This window comes from Cygnus atratus, chromosome 12 (assembly GCF_013377495.2).
Source record: "Cygnus atratus isolate AKBS03 ecotype Queensland, Australia chromosome 12, CAtr_DNAZoo_HiC_assembly, whole genome shotgun sequence".
NCBI classification, from domain to species: Eukaryota; Metazoa; Chordata; class Aves; order Anseriformes; family Anatidae; genus Cygnus; species Cygnus atratus.
Window position 1 is genome coordinate 13,045,717 of NC_066373.1, and position 21,615 is coordinate 13,067,331.

The window sequence follows — 21,615 nt, forward strand, 5'->3', positions numbered from 1 at the left end:
GGTTCTCCCTGGGCACACTCATCCCGCTCAGGCACGTGGGAAGCGTCTCTGGAAGAGGCTGTGCACAGAGAGGGCACCCAGAGCACCTCAGGCTGTGGCTGCCCCCTTATTCCCCATCAGGGAGGCTCTGGAAGCCCCCACTTGCTGCCAGGAGGACACGAAGTGCACGTCCCCATCTCCTCGGGGTGCTCCCCTTCCCCTCTTCCCCTCTTCCCCAACCCTTCCCTCTCCCTCCTCCAGCGATCCCGTGCCTGAGGGGCAGCGGTTACGTGAGAAGAAGGGGATAAATGGATAAATGAGCTGATTTGGCACTGCCCGTGCCGCTCCGATGTGGTCCGGGCCGAGGGCCGGGTTGGGTTACATAAAGCCCTCACAGAGCACCGCTTTGTCCGGGCGCGCGGGGCTCCGAGCTGCTCCGCCGAGCCGTGAGGAAGACAGCTTTCTTCCTCCACGCCCCTCTTTGGGGCCAGAAAACCCATTTTCCACTACCCCCCCCCCCCCCAGGCCAGCTTTATCAGCCTCTTTGGAAGCATCCGCGGGGGCTCTTTGTGTCCCGGCTCCCCGGGGCGCCACAAGCCGATGGCCTCTGCCCGCAGGGGCTGCAGGGAGGCTGGAGCCACGTGTTGGCTGCAGGTGCCATCGCCCCCTGCCCTGCTCCCCCACGTTGGGGATTGCAGTGCCACCACCCCGTCCCACAGGACACCAAGAGGCGCAGGGCACCCAGAGCAGCAGGCAGGGGTCCAGGGGTCCTCAGCCTGGGGATGCGGGAGCTCGGAGCAAAACAGGAAAGCCCCAAATCCAAACAAAGGTGGGAGAAAATCTGGTTTCGGGTTTTGGCTCTGAGGTGTTTGACACCAGGATGCCCGGGTTCGCTAAGCAGAACATTCCTGCCCCAGGAGACATCAGCAGAAAACCCGTCAGCCTGAAAAAGGCTGCTCGGACCAGCAGCGGGTGGTCCCGTGGCAGCTCCTGGTGTTCCTGTTTGCCACCCGTGGAGCTCCATGCAGGAAGGGTGCAGTGCGTGGGCTCGGGTCGGGGTCCCACGCTCATTAACCGTCCCTCCCCTGTTGGTTTTTGTTTTCTGTGTGGCGCACAGGCAGCTTTGTCTACTTCTGAACGCAGAAAACATCTTCCACTCCATGGCAGACATCCTCCTTCGGGAAGAGGACCTCAAGTTCGCCTCGACCATGGTGCACACCCTGAACACCATCCTGCTCACCTCCTCTGAGCTCTTCCAGCTGAGAAACCAACTGAAGGACCTGAGGACGCTGGTACGGGCGCGTGGCTCCATTTCACAGACGGGCAAACTGAGGCAGGGGGCGACTGCTTAGAAGCAGAGCACAGGTCACACATCCCGTGGGCAGCGTGCAGTGAGCGCTGGCAGTCTGGGGACCTCCAGGACGCCCCCAGCTCTGCCCATTCCCCTCGGCACGGGAAGGGGCCCCCGACCCCCCATGTAAGCCGATCGCAAGCCCTGCATGCCCTCCTTGGGCCCCCCGAGCCCCGCGGCAGCTGCCACCTCCCTCCTGCGCTCCCCAGGAGACAGGTGACGGGGGCGAGCACCCCGTGGGGCCCCGCTGGTCCCGCAGCTGTTCCTGCAGCAAAGTCGCTCCCGGGGCAGCTGCCAGCGGCAGCGGTGGCCGCAGGGGGCACCCCGAAGCCCAGGGCAGCGTCAGCACCGGGTGGGCTGGGGGGCAGAGAGGTGTCCCCCCGTGTTTTGGTGGCCCCCTCACCTAACCCCCCCGCTTCCTCTTTCCCCAGGAGAGCCGCAACCTGTTCTGCTGCCTGTACCGGTCCTGGTGTCACAACCCGGTGACAACCGTGTCCCTCTGCTTCCTCACCCAGAACTACAAGCACGCCTATGACCTCATCCAGAAGTTGTATCCTTGTGGGGGCTCTGCCGGGGTGCAGACAGGAGGGGGCAGTGCTTGCTGGGTGCCTCCCAGCCCCTCTCCCCTTTTTTTTTGGTGGTGTAAAAGAGGATGGCGCGATGGCTGAGCGCTGACCTTCAGCCGCCCGGGAGGGGAGGCTTCTTCCTCCTGGGAGGATGAAGGCTTTGGCCTCCGGGACCCGTGTCCAGCGACACGAGCAGAGGGGATGATTTCTTTCCTTCTCCTTTTCCACCCCCAAATGTTACCTTAAAACCCCCGTCCTCCGTCCGTCCGAGGCAGACTCCGGGCAGAGCCAAGCGCGGCACGTCCCGGGGAGGCAGCGATGCCCCCGGGCAGCCTCGGCTCTGCCAAGGCCATGCTCCCACCTCTGCCTGGCGCAGGGCGAGGACACGCCGATGCCCTGCCCTTGTCATGGCCACTCCAAGGCATGGAGCCACAGCTCGGCTTGGTGCAAGCATGCCGCAGGAGGGAGCGGCGCAGCCCAAGCCGCCTCCTTCCCCCAGATCCTGGCTCCTTCCCTCCTGGCTGGCTGCAGCCGCCAGCACCTGGCCCGTGGAGCCAGGGTTTTGGTGCTTGGGGCCTGGGACGTGTCCCAGCAGAGCCAGCACCTGGCGCTGTGCGGGCCCTGTGGCACCACGGTGAGCTCACCCTCTGCCCGGAGCACAAGGGTTATTTCCCTGTGCCGGCACGACCCGGGACTCCCCAAGTGTATTTCCCTACAGAGGAGCTTGCTGTCGCTCTCGGTTACTCTTTCCAGCGTGTGCTGGTGTTTCTCCCAGGGGACCGGGGTGCTCTTGTGCCATCCCTGTGGCCACACTGCCTCCCCTGCCCCCTGGCCTGTCCCCTGCCTGCCCAGGGGAGGAGGACACGGCTCGGGTCGTGCCGAGCAGCTGCATCTCGGCATCACCCAGCTTGGGGCAGACCTCAAATCTCCAAATGCAGCCACCCCAGTCCCACGCCGAGCCATGTCCTGTGGCACCACGTGGCTCTCAAACACGTCCAGTGGTTGGGATCCACCACTGGACTCGCAGAAGGGCCACAAGCCACAAATATTTGGGGTCCCCCCCTGCTGCCACCAGGCCCTCTTCTTCCCAAGGTGCATCCTTAACAGCCGTGCCCAGCGGGGACCTGGAGGTTACTGTGGACTTCCTCACCGAGGTGGACAAGCTGGTGCAGCTCATCGAGTGCCCCATATTCACCTGTAAGGCTCGGCCCTGTCTTTTTGAGTTTGCTGGGGGGGTGGGAAGCAGGGGGGGGCTCGATCCAGCAGCCCGGGCACGTCCCCTCGCCGCTCCTTCGTGGCTGCGCGAATAAATAGAGCAGAAGTTATCGGACCTGGTGCTGCCAGCCCGCCGCTCGCGCTGCCCGCCGGGGAGGCAGCCGGCCCCCGTATGTGGGTTAATGGAGCGAGCAGCCGTGGCACACAACAAAGGCCTGGGGGAGGAAGGAAGGATGGGAGGGGGACTTGGGCCACGCGCAGCCCCGTGCCCTGGGGGGATCAGCCCTACAAAATGGGCTGCTCCTGTCCCTGCGGGGGTCAGCGGGCAAAGCCCGACCCCCTGCCCCTGCTGTGCCCCACCGCTGGGTGCTGCATCCATGGCATGTTCTCCCAACGAGGTTTTTCTCCCACTGGAGGTTTTTCCCACTGGGGTTTTCTCCCACTGGAGGTTTTTCCCCCCAAGATTTTCTCCCCCCGGGGTTTTCTCCCGCCAGCAACTGCATTTGGCTGCCCCTGGGCTGCTTCTCCCCTGGGGCCACGAGGAGCAGCTGGGCATTAGGAAAGCTCCCAGTAAGGGCTCTGGGATGGGGCCAGGGCTGAGGAATATTTGGGGGCAGAGGTTCAGAGCAGGCAGGGGGGCTCCTTGGGCTCAAACGAGCCTGGCTGGAGGCTGCTGACACGTGTGGGACACGCGGGGAAGGGCTGCAGGCACGGTGCGATGCCAGGAGCTTCCTACTGGGCCGGGAGGAACCTGGGGTGTCGGGGCTGGAAGCAAAACGCCTTCCTCCCCCCCGCCTCCATCCTCTTCCTCTCCGCTTGCAGATCTCCGCCTGCAGCTGCTGGACGTGAAGAACAACCCCTACTTGATCAAGGCGCTGTACGGCCTGCTGATGCTGCTGCCCCAGAGCAGCGCCTTCCAGCTCCTCTCCCACCGGCTGCAGTGCGTGCCCAACCCCGAGCTCATGCAGAGCGCGTAGGTGCCACAGGGACAGGGATGGGATGGGATGGGGACAGGGACAGGACGGGGACAGATGGGGACGGGGACGGGGACGGGATTGGGATGGGGATGGGGATGGGGATGGGATGAGGATGGGGATGGGGACAGGGACAGGATGGGGATGGGGACAGGGATGGGGACGGGATGGGGACAGGGACAGGACGGGGACAGGGACGGGGATGGGATTGGGATGGGGATGGGATGGGGAGGATGGGGACAGGGATGGGGATGGGGAAGGGGATGGACATGGACGCCCCGTGCCAGGACCGCGCTCTGCCTCTGCGCCGCGGCTCCTCGGTGGCCGCGGCTGCTCCTTGCCCCGTGGCCGGGAGCTCTGGCTCGGGGTTTTTTTGTCTATATTTGGTAACCCTGGGAGGGCTGCGCCTCATCCGCAGGCATTTGGCATCCGGGATGGAAAATTTCACTTGTGGGGTCGCTATGGAAACGAGCAGAGCCATGGAGGAGGTTTTGACGGAGAGGGAAGACAGCTCCCGGCGGCGGCTGGGAAAGCGTCCCCACCACGGCCATGCTGCCGTCTGTCCGTCCGTCCGTCCGTCCGGGCACCCAAAAGGACGGTGACACCACGCCGGCGGGGGTGGCCATCCTCACCAGGGAGGGGCCTTTTGGCAGCCACTTTTGTGGCCCCTCTGCGGTGACGGCGCTGGGGACAGCCCCGAGCCCTCCCCGGGGGGCTGCAGCCTCCCGCCCGGCTCCTTTTGCCATGGCCGGACGCTGCTGGGGGGATTTTACTCATCAAGCCCTGGCTAACGAGCAGGGACGGCCGCTCGCCGGCGATGGCGCACGATGAAAGCTCTGCCTTCCTTTGCAAAGCCCCGGAAAAAAAAAAAAAAAAAGAGAAGTGCTCCCAAGATGCGCCGTTTTCTGAACCAGACCCCCACCAGCTCCACTCCTTCACTTTTAACTCGTCCCCTGGGCTGGCTTTTATCCGCTGTGCGCCGCTGAGCTGGAGCGGGATCCCGCAGCCCCGATTTTAATTGGAGGGGCAGGGAAGGGGGGCACGTGTGCCCGTCCCCCCCCCCTTTTTTTTTTCCCTCTCTCTCTTCCCTCGGCCGTGGCAGCCGGGTTTTCGGAGCGATCGGAGCTGTCAGACAGCCTGAGCATCTGATTAACGCTGACCTACATTCCTTCAAACACCGGAGGCTGCTTTCATAACCGCGAGCCCGGGCTGCCCCCTCCCCGGGGAAGCCGTGCCACGATGGGGAGGCGGCGGCGTGCCGGGCACGAGGGGTCCTCGTCCCACCCCTCGGCTGTCCCCGCACACAGATATTTATTTGGGGTTTTGTAAAGCCGGGCAGGGAAACTGAGGCACTGCCCCGGCGAGGCCGGGACCTCCACCTTGGGCACCAAACGTGCCTGGTGGCCTCCCTCCTGTCCCGGCCTCTCCTGGCCTCCATCTCCTGCCTCTGCAGGAGGGCGCCAGGACTCTGCAGGGCTCAGCAAGGTGCCAGCCCCTCGGCTCAGCACCAGCATCATGCACCGGGGCACGCGGTGCGGTGTGCTCTGCCCTCACGCTCGCCTTCCTCCCCGCAGGGACGGCACCAGGGCGAGCACGGGCTCCAAGAGGTCGGCGGCCTCCAACATCGACTACACGGAGCTGCTGCAGCACTTCGACAAGGTGCAGCACAAGCACCTGGAGGCGCGGCACCAGCGAGCCGGGCGGGCAGAGCAGCTGGAGCGGCGCGGCGTCCTCTGAGCAGCCCCGCGCGGCCGCCCGTGGGCACGGTTGCAGCGCTTGGGGCAGGGACCAGGGCACGGGGACGCGGACCAGGGCACGGGGACAGCGGGTCCCGAGCACCTGGTGGTTTTAAGGGCAGAGGGAGATGGGCGAGCGCTCGGCACGGGGCTGGTTTTTCCCCCTCCGTGCTGCCTTACGCACGGTGGGACCCCCAGGCTGTGCCCGGCGTTGCCGGGAGGAGGAGAGGCCACGGGGAAGGCGCTGACTTCTCCTGCAGCAGGGCGAGCAAACTCCCCTCCGCTTCGCTAATGCCTTCCCCATGACCGTCAGCTGAGAGCACGGCCTCCTGCCAGAGGGACCGGAGGGGAGGAAACGCACGGGGAAGGGAAGAAGGGAGCAAACGGGGTCCTCCCCGCCGGGAAAACGAGCACGGGCACCCGCGCTCCCACCCGCAGGCTGCCACGGCCCCAGGACCCCCGCACCCCCCGAGCCCCGGGCACGGCCGGCAGCGCAGCCTTAACCCCGCGCCGGGTGCGGGTGCGGTGGAGGAGCCCCCCCTCGCTCCACGCCCCCCGCACCCCTTCCTCCTTCCTATCGCGAGCTCCCCGCGACAAAATAAAGAGAGCAACGCAGAGCAGCCCTGCCGTCCTGCCCTTCCTGCGTGGCTGGCACGGCCGCTGCGGCGTGCCTGCTGCTGGGGCTCCCCTTCAGAATATGGGGGTCTCTATCCATATCTGAAGCTCTCCATCCCCATATGGGGTTCTCCATCCACATATGGGGCTCCCCATCTGCATCTAGGGCTCCCCATCCACATGTGAGTCTCCATCCACATACGGGGTTCTGCATCGACATGGGGCTCCCCGTCTGCATCCGGGGTTCACCATCCACATGTGGATCTCTCCATTCACATCCAGGTTTCCCCATCCACGTCTGGGGTTCTCCATCTGCATATGGGGTTTCCCATCCACATATGGGGTTTCCCATCCACATATGGGGTTCCCCGTCCTCATATGGGGACTCTGCATCCACATCCAGGTTTCCCCATCCACATCTGGGGCTCTGCATCCAGGGGTCCCCATCCGGATCTAGGGTTTCCCATCTGCAACCGGTGTTTCCCATCTACATCCAGGGCTCTCCATCTACATATGGGGTTCTCCATCCACATATGGTGTTTCCCATCCAGATCTGGGGTTCCCCATACGGATCTGAGGCTCCCTATCCACATCTGGGGCTCCCCATTTGCATCCAAGACTCCCCATACACATCCATCCCAAAGAGGAGCCCCAAAACTCCCAACCCTGGCTCTTGCTAGCCCAGGAGACCCTGCTCTGGCCCTGCCACCTTGCCCCAGCCCTGCCACGCTGGCCCCGGGGCTGTTCCCCTGCCTGGCAGGCGTGCCGGGGCTTTTCCTCCTGCTCCTCTCCCTGAGAGGGGAAAAAGCAGCCGAAATTCTTCCAGGCCGTGGTCATGAAACCGCAGCGTGGTGACAGGCATTTTCCTGGCCCCGAGCAGCCGCTTCGCCCTGGCCAGCAGCGCCGAGGGGCCGCCGCGTACGGGGGGGCTGCATTTTGGGGAGCACAGCTGCACCCCCAGCCCCATCCCGGCGCGTTTCGGGCCCTCACCTGATCCCGGGGAGGGGGCCGGAGGAATGCAGAGGGCTTTTATGGCCCCCGGCCTGTTTACAGCAGAGCTGGGCTCTGGCAGCGGGTTTCCCCGGCAGCCCCGCACCGAGGCTGCTTTGGACGGGATCAAGACATTCCTGGCATTCCCGGGAAAGGGCTTCCCAAACCCGGTCGTGGCGGGTTAATTTTAACAGCCAGCCCTCCAGGACGGGCCAGCCGTGCCTCCCCGAGCCCCCCAGCCACCGCTTGGGGCACGGAGGGGACATTGGGGTCCCTGCTGCGTGTCCCCCACTGCTGATGGCCCCAACAGGGTCAGGGTTTGGGGAGAAATCCCAGCTGGAGCACGGGGCTGTGATCCGGTCCTTATGGGTGGCTCTTGGCCAGTGGTGGCCCAAGCAGCGTGGTGACACCGGGACACGGCCACTGGGACACGGCCACCGGGACACGGCCACCAGGATATTGGGGCTGTTTTCATGGCTGGATAGGGGATATAGGGGCAGCAGCCCCCTCCATGCCCTGGCGGTGGTCCCAAGCCAGGCTCAGCACCCCCAGCACCCCCTCAGGGTGCAGCTCGGTGCCGTTGGGACCCCCCCAGAGCCCAGCTGGGGTCAGGGCATGGTCTCCCTGCGGATTTCCCACGCTTCCCAAGCTCAGGACCCTAAAACCAGCCACGGAGCCCCCCCCGGAGATCCCTGCGGTGCACCCAGGCGTGGGACCCCCGGGTGGGGAAGACCCTTGGGGAGCCCCCCCAGCCCCGAGCATCCCTTGGTTCCCCCCCCAACTCCCAAAGCATCCCTCGCCTCCCAGCCCCAACACCCCACACGCATCCCCAACACCCCCCAAACCCCTTCCCACCCCACCCCCCAGCACCCCCAGCACCACCCCCAGAGCCCCCCCGAGCCTCCCCCACCCCTTTGGGGGGTGTCCCGGGGCCGCCCCGGGGGGGGGGGAATCTCCCAGATCCCCCCCCCATCCCACACCGCTGACCTCGCCCCCCATCCCCTTAACCCCGCGCATCCCTGGGGGTCCCCCGCCGGCCCCCGGCCCCCTCCGCCCCCCAAAAACCCCCACCGCCCCCCCTCTTCGCCCCCCCCCCGGGGGCGGGCGGCGCATGTGCCGCTCCGGAGCCCGCCCCGCTCCGCCCCGCTCCCCGCCGCCGCCCCGGGGGCTCCGCGCTCCGCTCCCCGGCCCCATTCCCGGTGCCGGCCCCGCTCCCGGTCCCGGTCCCCTTCCTCCGCCGCCAGGGGGGCGGCCGGGCCCCCGCACAGCCCGGGGGGGGCGATGCCCTGCCCGCCCCCCCGTCGCCAGCCCCAGCCCCGGCCCCGCCGGCCCGGCCCCGCCGCCGCCGCCGCCGCCCCCCCCCGCCGCTGAGCCCCCCCCGGCGCAGCCCGAGCCCGAGCCCGAGCCTGGCCCCCCCCGCGGCCCCCCCCGGCGGCGCCCCCCGCCCCGGGCAGCCGCAGCGCCCGCCGCGATGGAGACGGCGGAGAAGGAGTGCGGAGCCCTCGGGGGGCTCTTCCAAGCCATCATTAACGACATGAAGGTAGGGACCCCCCCCGAGCACCCCCCCCAACTCCCCTCCGATCCCCCCCCCGAGCCCCCCGTCCCCACCGGGGGGGTCCCCGCTCCACCCCGGGGCTGCCACCGGAGCCTCCCCCCCCCGCCCCGGTCACGGAGCGGTGGCAGCAGCCCCGGACCCCCCCCCCCGGACTCCCCCCGAGCCCCCCCGGCTCCCCCCTGCTTGGTGCCGAGGCGGGGGGGACCATTGTGTGCTCCCCACCCCCCCACCCCGGGCTTCGCCTCCCTTGGGAGCAAAGGCTGGGTGCCCCCCCCCCAAAAAAAGCTTTATTTCTCTATTTTTATTTTTATTAATTATTTTTTGGGGCTCGATTTAAAACAAAATGGGGATTTTTTTGCCGGGGGGGGGGGCGGGGGGGAATTTCTCGCTGCCCAGCCCCAGCGCTGGGGCTTCTGCCCCTGGGCGCTCCGGGGGGCAGAGAGCTGCCTCCTTCCTCCTCCTCCTCCTCTTCCTCCCGCTCCCTGCTGCAGCCCCGGCCAGACAATGCTGTCATTGCCAAGGCAGGGGAGGGGGGATAAAAAAATAAAAGCCTCGCCGAGGAGGAGGTTAACCCCTTCGGGGGCCGGCGGTGTCCCCACGGGGCTGGGATTGGGAGGTTTTGGGGGGGGGGGAGCCCCCCACTGAGAAAATCCCGGTGGCACACGGGGATGGGTGACGGGGTGACCCCAAAGCCCCGGGGGGCTGCGGTGCCAGGGGAGGACGGGGAGGCTGAGCTGGCTGCGGCCTCCGAAATTCCGATGCCCAAAAAGCTTGGGGCTGGGTTTGGGGATCCCCCCTCTTCACCCACCAATGCCCTTCGCCTCCCCCCCCACCCAGGGCAGCCCCTGCCTCAGTTTCCTCGTTCCCTCGGTGGCCGCAGAGGGGACGGCGCGGCCCCGAGCCACCATCCCCACGCCAGTGACAGCGGGGACTCCAGCCCCGTGGGGACACCACTGGGGAGGGGGCAGGAGCCCCTCGCCCCTGCATCAGGCACCCGCGTGCCAGGCTGGATCTGTTTCCATGATGTTGGCTGAAGGCTAAAAAAAAAAAATACAAAAAAAGGGCAGAAAACCAAAAAAAGCGTGCTGCAGCTTCAGCTGCGCTCCTGCTGCGCACCGGAGGCCCCACGGGCGCAGCATCCCCACCGGTGCCGGTGTCACCACATGGGCGTCCCGGGGCACTGGTGGGACAGGGGGACAGAATCAGTGCTGGCGTGGAGCATGGCAACATGCCTGGCACGGCGGGGACCTGCGGCAGTGACACCGGGGCAGAGGGACGTGATTTCAGTGGCTTTGGGGGCACGCCAGTGGCTTTTTGTCTCCCCCTTGGTGGCTTGAGGAAGGAGGGCAGCGGAGCCCCGTGGTGGTCTCGGTGCTGGTGGATTTGTCCGTGGTGGCTTCTCCGTGGTGCGTGGCGTCCCCAGGTGACCTTGGCATGTCCTTGTCCCCGTTGTCCTTGTCCCTGCTGGCCTCATCCGCGTCCTCCTCCTGACCGGTGCCCCAGAGGGCTGGGGACGATGATGCCAGCCCCACGGCTCCGTCCCGGGTGGCCTGGCACAGAGGTGGCCCGGGGACGTGGCTGTGGCCCGACGGACGTCACGCACCAGGCGGCACCCTCCAACCGTGCTGGCCGGACCCGCGAGGAAAGGGAGGCTCCCGAGGGCTCCAAACCCAGCGGCGTCCCCGCTCCACGCAAGCCCTGTCCCCAAACGGGACAGAAGTGCCACCAGAGCACCGACAGCCACCTCCGGGGACTTCACAAACCTGGAACTGCCATTAGATGGCCTCGCCGTGACAGCCTCACCAGGATGGCCTCTCTGGGATGGCCTCGCCAGGACGGCCGTGGGATGACTTTGCTGGGACACAGGGCACTGGGACGGTGACGCCGGGTTGGCACCAGGACTTGCCTCATCGCGATGGTGGCTCCTTGATGGCCTTGCCGTGTGGTGGCTCTGGGATTGGCCTTGCTGGGATGACGCCGGGACAGCCTCGCTGGGACCGACTGGAACTGGTTTCGCTGGGATGGCACTGGGACTGACCTCAAGACACCACCGGCACTGGGAGGGCCTCACGCTGGGACTGGTTTTACTGGGATGGCACCGGGATGGTCCCCCCGGCACCTGCACCCTCTTCCTGCCGCTTTGAGCCTCACCTCCACGGCCGGGCTGGAGGCTGGAGGCTGGGGCAGCCTCTCCCGGAGCTCCCGGCCCTGCGATGAGGTCTCCGAAGGCCAAGGATGGAAGGGGGAAATCTCGGGGTGTGGAGGGCAGGGAGGAAGGGGCAGTGGAGGACGGGGCGAGCGCTCAGCCTCTGCCAGCCACCGACGAGGCTGTGCCCATCCCCGAGCTGCCCCCCCCCCCCCCCCCGGGGGAGGCTGGGGGGGCTGTGCCTGAGGCGCAGGGTCTGACGGCCGCCTCCCCCCTTGCAGAGCTCCTACCCCATCTGGGAGGACTTCAACTCGAAGGCCACCAAGCTGCACTCCCAGCTCAGGTGAGTGGTCAGCAGGGGGATGACGGGGGGGCACGGTGCCGGACCCGTCCCCCCCAACCGGGGGGGTGACACCGGTGTCCCTGTCCCCCCCCAGGACCACAGTGCTGGCCGCGGTCGCCTTCCTGGATGCCTTCCAGAAAGTGGCCGACATGGCCACCAACACCCGAGGTAGGACCTGGGGGGGGGGACATGGGGGGCTGGTGGTAAGGGGGGGTCACAGCATCATGTCGTCCCCCCCCCGGGCCGGGGCTGCCCCTGCGCAGGCGCCGCTGGGCTGCCAAGCAGATGGTGCCGGCGGCACCCCGGCCATCTGGAGCTGCTGAGGAGGAGGAGGAGGAGGAGGAGGTGGAAGAGGAAGGCTTGAGCCACAATCAGATTTGTCTCCCAGCCCCCAGCAGTGGGATTAGGGCGTCAGGGGGCTCTGGGGGTGCACCAGGCACCCAGGTGGAGGTGGCGGCGGGGACACAGCGCGGCGTGGGGGGCGGATGGGGAGGAGGGGGCTGAGGGGTGCCCCTGCAGCCACCACTGCGGGACCAGAGCAGGTTTCAGATGCTTCACCTGGGGCTTTTTAGGGGTGCGGGGAGGCAGCACCCCGCTGCCCGGCCCGCGGGCAGGGATTTCTGACGGCACTCTGTGGGATCTGCGGCGCTGCCCCCCTGTGGCCATCATTAGGCTTCAGAGTGAACAGCTGTCTGCCTGCCAAACGGGGGCGGCTTCTTTGCAAAGCCCCAAGATGTACCGCTCACAGAGCCCCACAGTGGCTATTGATGTATGCATTTAACTGGGGGGGGGGGAGCCCCCAGACCCCTCTGGCCGCCCCCGACCCTCAGTGGGCCCCACTCTGACCGCCAGGGGCCACGCGGGACATCGGCTCCGCGCTCACCCGCATGTGCATGCGGCACCGCAGCATCGAGGCCAAGCTCCGGCAGTTCACCAAGTAGGTGTCGCGGTGGCGAGCTGGGAACCCCCCTGGGAGCCTCCCCAGGGATTTTTCCCACCCCACCCCAGCGGGGGGGTGTCGGCCCCGCTCCCACCTCTTATTTTGCGCCCCCGCTGCAGCGCCCTCATGGAGAGCCTGATCACCCCCCTGCAGGACAGGATCGAGGACTGGAAGAAAGTCGCCAACCAGCTGGACAAGGACCACGCCAAAGGTGGGGGGGGCACGTTTTGGGGTGGGGGGGGCTGCTTTTTGGGGTTCGGGGGGGATGCTTGGTCCCACCCCACCCGTGTGCCCGCAGAGTACAAGCGGGCCCGCCACGAGATCAAGAAGAAGTCCTCGGACACGCTCAAGCTGCAGAAGAAGGCTCGCAAAGGTAGCGGGGGGACGGCGGTGGCGGGGCGGGGGGCACGGGGGGGCCGGCTGGCGTTTCACATCTCTCTCTCTCTCTCTCTCTCTCTCTGTCTCCTTCCCTCTCCTCCTCCCCTCCGCGTCCTCCCCGTAGAGCTGCTGGGTAAGTGAACCACTGCCCCCCCTCTGCTTCCTTATCTGTGTCCCCACCTTGGGCAAAAGCCAAGGACACCCCCCAAAGATGTCACCCCCGTGTCCCCCCATCCCTGCCTCCCCTCCCAGCTCTTCCCTTTTGCTGGGGCTTTGTCTGTCTGTCCGTCTGTCTGTCTGTCCATCCGTCCGTCCCCGCTCTGCCCTGCTCATGCTACCCCCCCCCCCCACCACCACAATCCGTGGGGATGGCGATGTTCCCAGCCAGCCAGTGATGTCGCCATTTGGATGGCCATGTCCCCATCTGGATGGCCATGTCCCCATTTGGGTGGCCATGTCCCCATCCGGATGGCCGTGTCCCCAGCCAGCCAGCAATGTCCCCTTTTGGATGGCCATGTCCCCATCCGGATGGCCATGTCCCCCTTTGGATGGCCATGTCCCCATTTGGGTGACAATGTCCCCATCTGGATGGCCATGTCCCCATCCAGATGGCCATGTCCCCATTTGGATGGCCGTGTCCCCATACGGATGGCGATGTCCCCATCTGGATGGCCATGTTCCCATCCAGCCAGCGATGTCCCCATCCATCCGCACCCCTCGTTGGCTCATCCTCCACGGGGAGTGGGACAGGGCCCCCGGCCCGTGATGCAGCCATGCCTGATGTCCCCCCCCAATGTCCCCCCGCCAGGGAAGGGGGACCTGCAGCCCCAGCTGGACACGGCGCTGCAGGACGTCAACGACATGTACCTGCTGCTGGAGGAGACGGAGAAGCAGGCGGTGCGCCGGGCGCTCATCGAGGAGCGGGGCCGCTTCTGCACCTTCATCGCCTTCCTGCAGCCCGTGGTGGTGAGCCATGGCCTCCCTTGGTGGGGGGGGGGGGATTTTGGGGGGGGGTCCACCACCATCGGGTGCTGATGTCCCCGTCCCCTCGCCCGGCACAGAACGGGGAGCTCACCATGCTGGGGGAGATCACCCACCTGCAGGGCATCATTGACGACCTGGCCGTGCTCACCGCTGAGCCCCACAAGCTGCCCCCCGCCAGCGAGCAGGTCAGCGAGGGGGGATGGGGTGGGCTAAGAGGGGGATGCTGCCCTGGGGGGGCTCCAACCCGCTCCCTGCTGCAGGTGATCAAGGACCTGAAGGGCTCCGACTACAGCTGGTCCTACCAGACCCCCCCGTCCTCACCCAGCAGCTCCAGCTCCCGCAAATCCAGCATGTGCAGGTATGTTGTTAACCCTGGAGACTAATGGTGGCCCGCGGGGAGGCTCGCCAGGTGCCCGACTGGTGCCCAGTAATGCAGAGGGACTGGTCCCGGGACCCTCCACCCACAGCCCCCATCCCCACGTGCTGAACCTTGTTCTCAAGCCGTCCTCTCCTTCCTCTGCCCTCCCTGCTCCCCTACATGCCCCCCCAGCAGCGTCAGCAGTGCCAAGGGTGGCCTCCCATGGCCCGGGGGGGCGCAGACGTGCTCGCCCTCCTCCACCTACCGCTACCGCAGCCTGGCCCAGCCGGCCAGCGCCGGCACGCGGCTCTCCAGCGTCTCTTCGCATGACTCCGGCTTCATCTCGCAGGACGCCGCCTACTCCAAGCCACCCTCCCCGATGCCCTCGGACATCACCAGCCAGGTACGGGGAGAGGGGAGGAGGGGGAGAGGAGAAATGGGGCTCCCGGGCCTCGGTTTTCCCATCTGTAAAATGGGCGCAACCCCCCGGTGTGTGCTTCTGGCCATGTTGGGAGGTGAACGTGGGGGATGCTGCAGGAGAACCCCCACCCCCGTGCCCTCTTGCCATGTCCTAATCACCCCAAGCTTTTGGGGAGCCACTTGGTACTGTCCCCAAATAAATGCTTTCCCCACCGGGCACCAAGGATGCCCCAGGGCCCTCTGGACCCACTCGTGGGGTGGTAGCGGGTGCGGCAGGCACGGCACCGGCTCACCGGGTGCGCTCTCTGCCCCCCTGCACTCGCTGCTGCTCCTGGACCCCGGGGCACGGCAGAAGTCCTCCAGCTCAGCGTCCTCGGAGGCCTCGGAGACCTGCCAGTCGGTCAGCGAGTGCAGCTCCCCCACCTCGGTGAGTCCTCCCTCCCCCATGGCCCGCAGGGTGAAGCCTTCACCGCTCTCTTCCTCCTCCTCCCCTCCATCCCGAGCGGCACGGTGCCCGAGCTGGGGACCGTTCCCCGCGTCCCCCCCACCCCGTGCCTCGGTGCTCGCAGGATTGGTCCAAGGCCAGCCCCTATGACCAGCCCGCTGTCAGCACCCTGCAGCGGCGCAAGGACCGCGTGGAGCACCTGCGGGAGGCTGAGGTGGGCTCGGCCACGGGCGCCTACCCAGGCATGGGTGCCGAGGATGCCCCCAGACCCCGAATGTCGCCAGCCACCATTGCCGCCAAGGTACTGGGGGGGCGAGCACAGCAGTGCTGGGCTCTTGGGGTGGTCTGGGGGTTCCTTGGGGGGGCTGACAGAGCCACCTTGCCCCCGCAGCACGGCGAGGAGGTGTCCCCCCGCCGCCAGCGACCTGGCCATGGTGTTGACGCGGGGGCTGAGCCTGGAGCACCAGAAGAGCAGCCGGGACTCGCTGCAGTACTCCAGCGGCTACAGCACACAGACCACCACCCCGTCCTGCTCCGAGGACACCATCCCCTCCCAAGGTACCCAGGGGGCACCCCGGGGCGTCCCCAGACTTTGGGGAGGGGGCGCTGAGGCTGGTTTGTGCCCCTGGGTGTTGCATGAGAGGCACTGGGCTCGCGGCAGGGTGGAGCAGGAGGCACTGCCTTCCCCACCCCGCGTGGGCACCGAGGTCCCACCCGGTTGCGTCGCTCCAATTGCAAGGCTTCGCTCTCGTTTCGCAAGAGGGCACGAGCCCGGACCCGATCCCTTTGGCCCTGCACCAACACAGGGTGGGGAGGAGGGGGGCACCCCATTGCAGCTCGTGGATTTGGGGCTGGGGGTGGGAAGGGCGTGTGGAGGCGGTGGTCGCACCCATTGGTGCGCACGGTGCTGCGGCATGCAGTGATGGGAGCGCGAAGCAGGGGGACCCAGGTCCTTTGGGTATTTTTTGGGGCCAAGTTGGCCGCCAAAGTTACAGCTGATAGCACTGGTGGTGGCCATTGTGCCACGATGGCCGTGGCGTTGTGTGGCCACGAAGTGTCATGTTGGTGGCTTGGCACGCGGAGGCGGCCGTCGGGGTGCTTGCGGTCGCGAGCCCGGGGCCGCCCGTGACCCCGCTCGGTGCCCGCAGGCTCCGACTACGACTGCTACTCGGTGAACGGCGATGTGGAGTGCGAGCCCCAGAGCGACTTCGACAAGTCCTCCACCATCCCGCGCAACAGCAACATCGCCCAGAACTACCGGCGCATGATCCAGACCAAGCGCCCCGCATCCACCGCCGGGCTGCCCAGCGGCACCAGTCTGCCGGCCGGCACCACACCAGGGGTGGCCACCATCCGCCGCACGCCCTCCACCAAGCCCTCAGTGCGCCGCACGCTCTCCAACGCCGGCCCCATCCCCATCCGCCCACCCATCGTCCCCGTCAAGACCCCCACGGTGCCCGACTCGCCCGCCTACACCGGCCCCACGCGGGTGGGCAGCGAGGAGTGTGTGTTCTACGCCGAGGACGCCTCGCCTGGCCCTGTGGATTTTGCCAAAGCCTCACCCAAGCGTTTGAGCCTCCCCAACACGGCGTGGGGCAGTGGCGGCACGGCCGAGATCCCCATCTACCCTGGCGCAGCGCCACGTGGCACCAGCGCCGCCGAGGAGGAGGAGGAGGAGGAGGAGGATGAGGAGGACCGGCAGCTGGCCGCCAACCGGCACAGCCTGGTGGAGAAGATTGGCGAGCTGGTGGCCGGCGCCCGTGCCCTGGGCGAGGGGCAGTTCCCCTTCCCCACTGCACTGGAGGAGACCCCCGTGCCGCCCCCCGCGCCTGCCATGGACCCCCCGGCCGAAGACATGCTGGTGGCCATCCGGCGCGGCGTGCGCCTGCGCAGGACCGTCACCAACGACAGGTCGGCCCCACGGATATCGTGATGGTGCCCGCGGGGACGCGGCGGCGGCGCACAGCTGGGCACACGGGGATGGGAGCCCTCAGGGGGGGCGCAGGGACCCCCAGCCGCAGCAGGGCACGGCGCCCCCCCCAGCCCCATCCTCACGCTGGTCACCGCCTCTGTTGGTCCCTTCCCCACCTCGTTTTTCTTCCCTTCCTCACGTTTTTGGGTTCCTTTCGTTAATTCCGTAGTGTGCTGCGTCTCGCGCCCGTGTCTTGCGCTCTCCTGTTCCTGCTCCATCTCCCCATCCGTTTCCCTCTCCATCTCTCCATTGCCACACGTCCCCCTCCATCTCCCTTTCTCCCTCTCCATGTCCCCCTCCATCTCCCTCTCCATCTCCCATCTCCTTCCATCTCTCCATCTCCACATCTTTCTCCCCATCTCTCCCTCCATCTCCCGATCTCCCTTCCCACCTCCCCCTCTCCCCCTCCATCTCTCCCCCTCCATCTCCCCATCTCCCCCTCCCCATCTCCCTCCCCATCTCCCCCTCCATCTCTCCATCTTTCTCCATTTCTCTCCATCTCCCCTCCTCCCTCTCCATCTCCCCATGTCCCCCTCCATCACCTCCTCCATCTCTCCATCTCTCTCTCCATTTCTCTACATCTCTCCGTCTCCTTCCCCATCTCTTCCTCCGTCTCCCTCCCCATCTCCCCTTTCCTCAGTCCATTCTGCGCCCTGCTCCCTCCTCTTCCTCTCCCAACTTCTTTCTCCTTCCTTCCCCCTTCCCCCCCTTCCTCCTCCTCTCCCTTTCACCCTTTCTCCCCCCGTCCCCCCCCCCAGCGCAGGACCCATCCGTCCCCATCCCAGTCCTGTCCCCATCCTGCGGGGGGGCAACGCCAGCCCCGGGGCAGCACAGCCTGGCCCCGCCCCCACCCCTGTACATAGCTCGCCCCCGCCTAGGAGTAACCTCGTAGCCACTGCCCGGCCCCGTCCCCCCTGTCGTGACCCCAAGCGCTGATGACAAGTGACAAACGTCCGGGGTTGGGGGCAGGGGGTGGGGGGGGGTCCTTCTCATTTTGTACAGAGAGCAAAAATTCCTTGGAAAAGAGAAAAAAAAAATTGTCTTTCGACTGAAGTAATTTTTCTGGTGCTGTTGTTAACCCGCTCCTTTACTTTCTTTTTTTTTTAATTTATTTCCCCCCATGCTCCCGCCTCCGCTTCCCCCCCACCCTTCGGCCACGTTTCTTTCTTTTCTCCCCTCTCTTTTTTTTTTTTTTTAAGTTTTTAATTTTATTTTATTATTTTTTTGGTGGTAACGTCCCCTATCCCCCCCCCACCTTGAGCCCTTGATTTAAATAGTCACTGCTACGAGTAACGAATGCACTGTGAAGATTCCAGTATTAATAAAGGTTGTACTGTAATTAGCCCTGTCTGCGCCTCCGTTGGAACCGGGGGGGCCCTGTCCCTGTCCCCCCACCCAAAATTTGGGGTGCTGAGGGCCCCCCCCCCCCCCACGTGGGGTGACGTTGCCAATCCTTCACCACCCCTCCCAGGGCGTCCCCGGCACCACCCCGACAATTACGGGGCCGTTTCCCAAGGGTTTGGGGGCGGCCGTCCTGCCCCAAACACGTGGTGATGACATCAGTGCCATGGGGCAGCCGTGGGGCAGCTGTGGGGCAGGAGGGCGGCATGGAGGGGCCTGGAGCCCAGCACGTGCTGGTGACCGGCTGTGATGGTGGCGTGGGGCTAGGGCTGGTCAAAACGCTTCCTGGAGCTGCCGAGCCCCCCGCGGCGCCTCTTCGCCGCCTGCACTGACCCCGACGGAAAGGTGGGGACCTGGGGGGTGGGGGGGGATGGGGGGTGTCGGGGCAGTCACCATGGTGGGGGCAGTGCTGGGAGGTGTCGCTGTGATGGGGGGTGGGGAGGGGATGGGGGGGGGGGGGGTTGCGGTGGTGGGGGTGGAGGTAGTGGTGGTGGTGGAAGTATCGGTGGAGGAGGTCATGGGAATGGTGGAGGAGGTGGTGGTCTTGGTGATGGTGGTGGTGGTGGAGGTGGTGGTGGGGATGATGGTGGTGGTGCTGGTGGTGATCGTGGGGATGGTGGTGGGGATGGTAGGGGTGGTGGTGGTGGTGGGGATGGTGATGGTCGTGGAGATGATATATTGGTGGAATTGTTGCTGGGGGAGGTGGAGGTTGTGGTGGGGTGGAGGTGGTGGTGGTGGAAGTGGTGGTGGTGGAGGTGGTGGGGATGGTGGAGGAGGTGGTGGGGATGGTGTTATTGCTGGTGGAGATGGTGGAGAAGCTGGAGGTGGTGGCAGTGGGGATGGTATTGGTGGTGGGGGTTGGGGGTGGGGATAGTATTGCTGGAGGTGGTTGAGGCGGTGGGGATGGAGTTGTTGGAGAACGTGGTGGGGATGGTAGTCGTGGAAGTGGAGGTGCCGCCCGCGGTGGCAGTGCTGCTGGGTGTTGCAGGGCACCGCAGCAGGCACCACCTGCTCCATACCTCGCCCTGTGGGGCTCCTGGTGCCACCCTCTCAGCCCTGTTCCTCCCTCAGGCTCTCAACGAGCTGGCTCTGGGCTCCCCCAGCCTCGTGGTCCTGCCCCTCGGTAGGTGCCAGCGCTCCAAAACCCTGTCCCCCCAGAACACTGTCCCGCAAAATCCTGTCCCCCCAAAACCGTCCCCTCACACCAGGGCCGCTCAGTGCCCAGGAACTGCCTCAGGGCACCCCTCAGAGCTTCATGCACCAGCTGCGGCCACCAGCATGTCCTTGGGGGTATCCTTGTGGTAGTATCCCCATGGGTGTTCCCTGTGGGTGTCCTTATGGTGTTGTCCCCGTTGGTGTCCCCATGAGTGTCCTTGTGGAGTTTTCCCTTTGGGTTCCCCATGAGCGTCCCCATGGGTGTACCCATGGAATTGCCCCATGGGGGTCCTCGTGGGTTCCCCATTGGTATCCCCATGAGTGTCCCCATGGATGTCCTCGTGGTCTCCCTGTGGGTGTCCCCACACTGTCCCCACGCTGTTCCCGTGCCGTCCCCCCGCAGACGTGACGGACGCGGGCAGTATCGGCGCAGCGGCAGGCCGGGTGCAGGAGGAGCTGCGCGGCGTCGGCCTTGGCCTCCTGATCAACAACGCGGGCACGCGGCGCCGCAGCACGCTGGAAACCGAGACGGCCGAGAACATGGTGCTGCTCTATGCCACCAACACTGTCGGGCCCCTGCAGGTCACACAGGTAGGTCTGGGGGGGGGGGGGGGGGGGGGGGGGGGGGCCTGCCCGACCCCAAAACTATGGGGTTGAGGCCCAGGGTGACAGCCATACCCCCCCCCCCCCAGGCCTTCCTGCCCCTGCTGCGGGAGGCGGCGGAGGCCGGGCGCGGTCAGGGGCTGAGCTGCAGCCGTGCAGCCGTGGTCAATGTCTCCAGCGCCATGGGCTCCATCGGGGTGGCGGCAGCCTGGGGGGACACGCAGGACATCTCCTACCGCTGCAGCAAGGTACGGCCCTGGGGAGGGGTGCAGGGTCACCCCTATGGGGTCCTCACCCACCCGCCGGCCACCCCCGACGGTGCCGCTGTCCCCGCAGGCGGCGCTGAACATGCTGACGAAGTGCCAGGCCCTGCAGTACGGCGACAGCGGGATCCTCTGTGTGGCCATCGACCCAGGCTGCGTGGAGCCAGCGCCGGGGCGCGAGGCGGTGAGGGATGGGGGCACCGACAGCGCCGCGCTGTAACGTCCTGTGGGTGTTGTGCCCCATGGGCATAAAGCTTCATAGGTATCATGCCCCATAGACGGAGCACCCCATGGACATCGCACCCCCCTCGAGTATCTTGCCCCATAGACTTAACGCCCCCATGGCTCTCACACCCCACAGCCATAGTGCCCCACGGATATCACACCCCACAGATACAGAGCCCCATGGATATCTTGCTCTGCGGCCCTCCCTGCTCACGGCCCCCACCCGGGTCTCACAGGATCCATGATACCACAGCAAGGGGACAGTCCTGGGCTCTCCTTTTAACCACGCATTATTTCCCCATTTCTCACATTATTTCCCCGTTTCCCGTATTATTTTCCCATTTCCTGCATTACTTTCCCATTTCCATTGGAGCCCATGTGTTAGCAGAGGGCACCCCGGCCCCTTGCTCGCCTGCCCCTCAAGCAGCCGTGGCGCCACACCGTGGGGCATCGCCACCCCAAGCTACAGTCATCCTGCACCGACCAAAGGCTGGCGAGGCCAGGGCCTCTCCCTGGCCTCGTGGAATTGTTTTATTGCACATCCAAAAATGGATTTTTTTTCCAAAAAAAAAGACGCCGAGCAGTGGGCCCCCTTCTGGGTGTGCGCCAGGGGCTCAGTGCCGCTGTCCTTGTCCCTGCAGGGCCCGGTGACAATGGAGGAGAGCACCCAGGGCGTCCTGCGCGTCCTCGCCGGCCTCTCGGCCTCCAGCAATGGCACCTTCTGGGACTGGCGGGGGCAGAGGCTGCCGTGGTGAGGGGGCACCCCCAGCCCCGGGGCTGGAGATCAATAAATGGCCACGGCCACACTGGGACGGTGCCATCAGGCGGCCCTGCGCCACCCCACCCCATAGCTGGAAGGGCTGGGAGCTGGGGAGGGAGGTCTATGGGGAGGGAGGTCCATGGGGAGGGAGGTCCATAGGGAGGGATGTCCATTGGGCAGGAGGTCCATGGGGAGGTAGGGCCATAGGGTAGAGTGTCTATGGGGAGGGACGTCTATGGGG

The 21,615-nt window shown here is 66.2% G+C and overlaps 2 protein-coding genes and 1 pseudogene across 2 annotated transcripts in view; all 3 read left to right on the top strand.

Annotated features, from left to right (window-relative positions):
• The window catches only part of VAC14 (VAC14 component of PIKFYVE complex), a 51,504-nt gene extending 45,062 nt beyond the window's left edge, over positions 1-6,442 (top strand). The window contains exons 15-19 of the mRNA XM_035543763.2: positions 1,097-1,271; positions 1,762-1,880; positions 3,014-3,093; positions 3,934-4,084; positions 5,660-6,442. Coding sequence (XP_035399656.2) covers positions 1,097-1,271; positions 1,762-1,880; positions 3,014-3,093; positions 3,934-4,084; positions 5,660-5,822 — 688 coding nt within the window. The 3' untranslated portion in view covers positions 5,823-6,442. The remainder of the gene's footprint in view (positions 1-1,096; positions 1,272-1,761; positions 1,881-3,013; positions 3,094-3,933; positions 4,085-5,659) is intronic.
• Positions 6,443-8,897: 2,455 nt separating this feature from the next.
• MTSS2 (MTSS I-BAR domain containing 2) lies at positions 8,898-17,343 on the top strand. Its single transcript, XM_050713178.1, is given in 15 exon segments — positions 8,898-8,966; positions 11,409-11,470; positions 11,565-11,638; positions 12,323-12,407; positions 12,530-12,621; positions 12,709-12,783; positions 13,597-13,754; positions 13,850-13,957; positions 14,033-14,130; positions 14,323-14,533; positions 14,903-14,977; positions 15,120-15,296; positions 15,387-15,404; positions 15,406-15,553; positions 16,144-17,343. Coding segments are annotated over 15 exon segments (2,235 nt in total). The 3' UTR covers positions 16,929-17,343.
• A 1,231-nt stretch (positions 17,344-18,574) lies between these two features.
• On the top strand, positions 18,575-21,558 carry LOC118246433 (C-factor-like; annotated as a pseudogene).
• Positions 21,559-21,615: the final 57 nt, after the last annotated feature.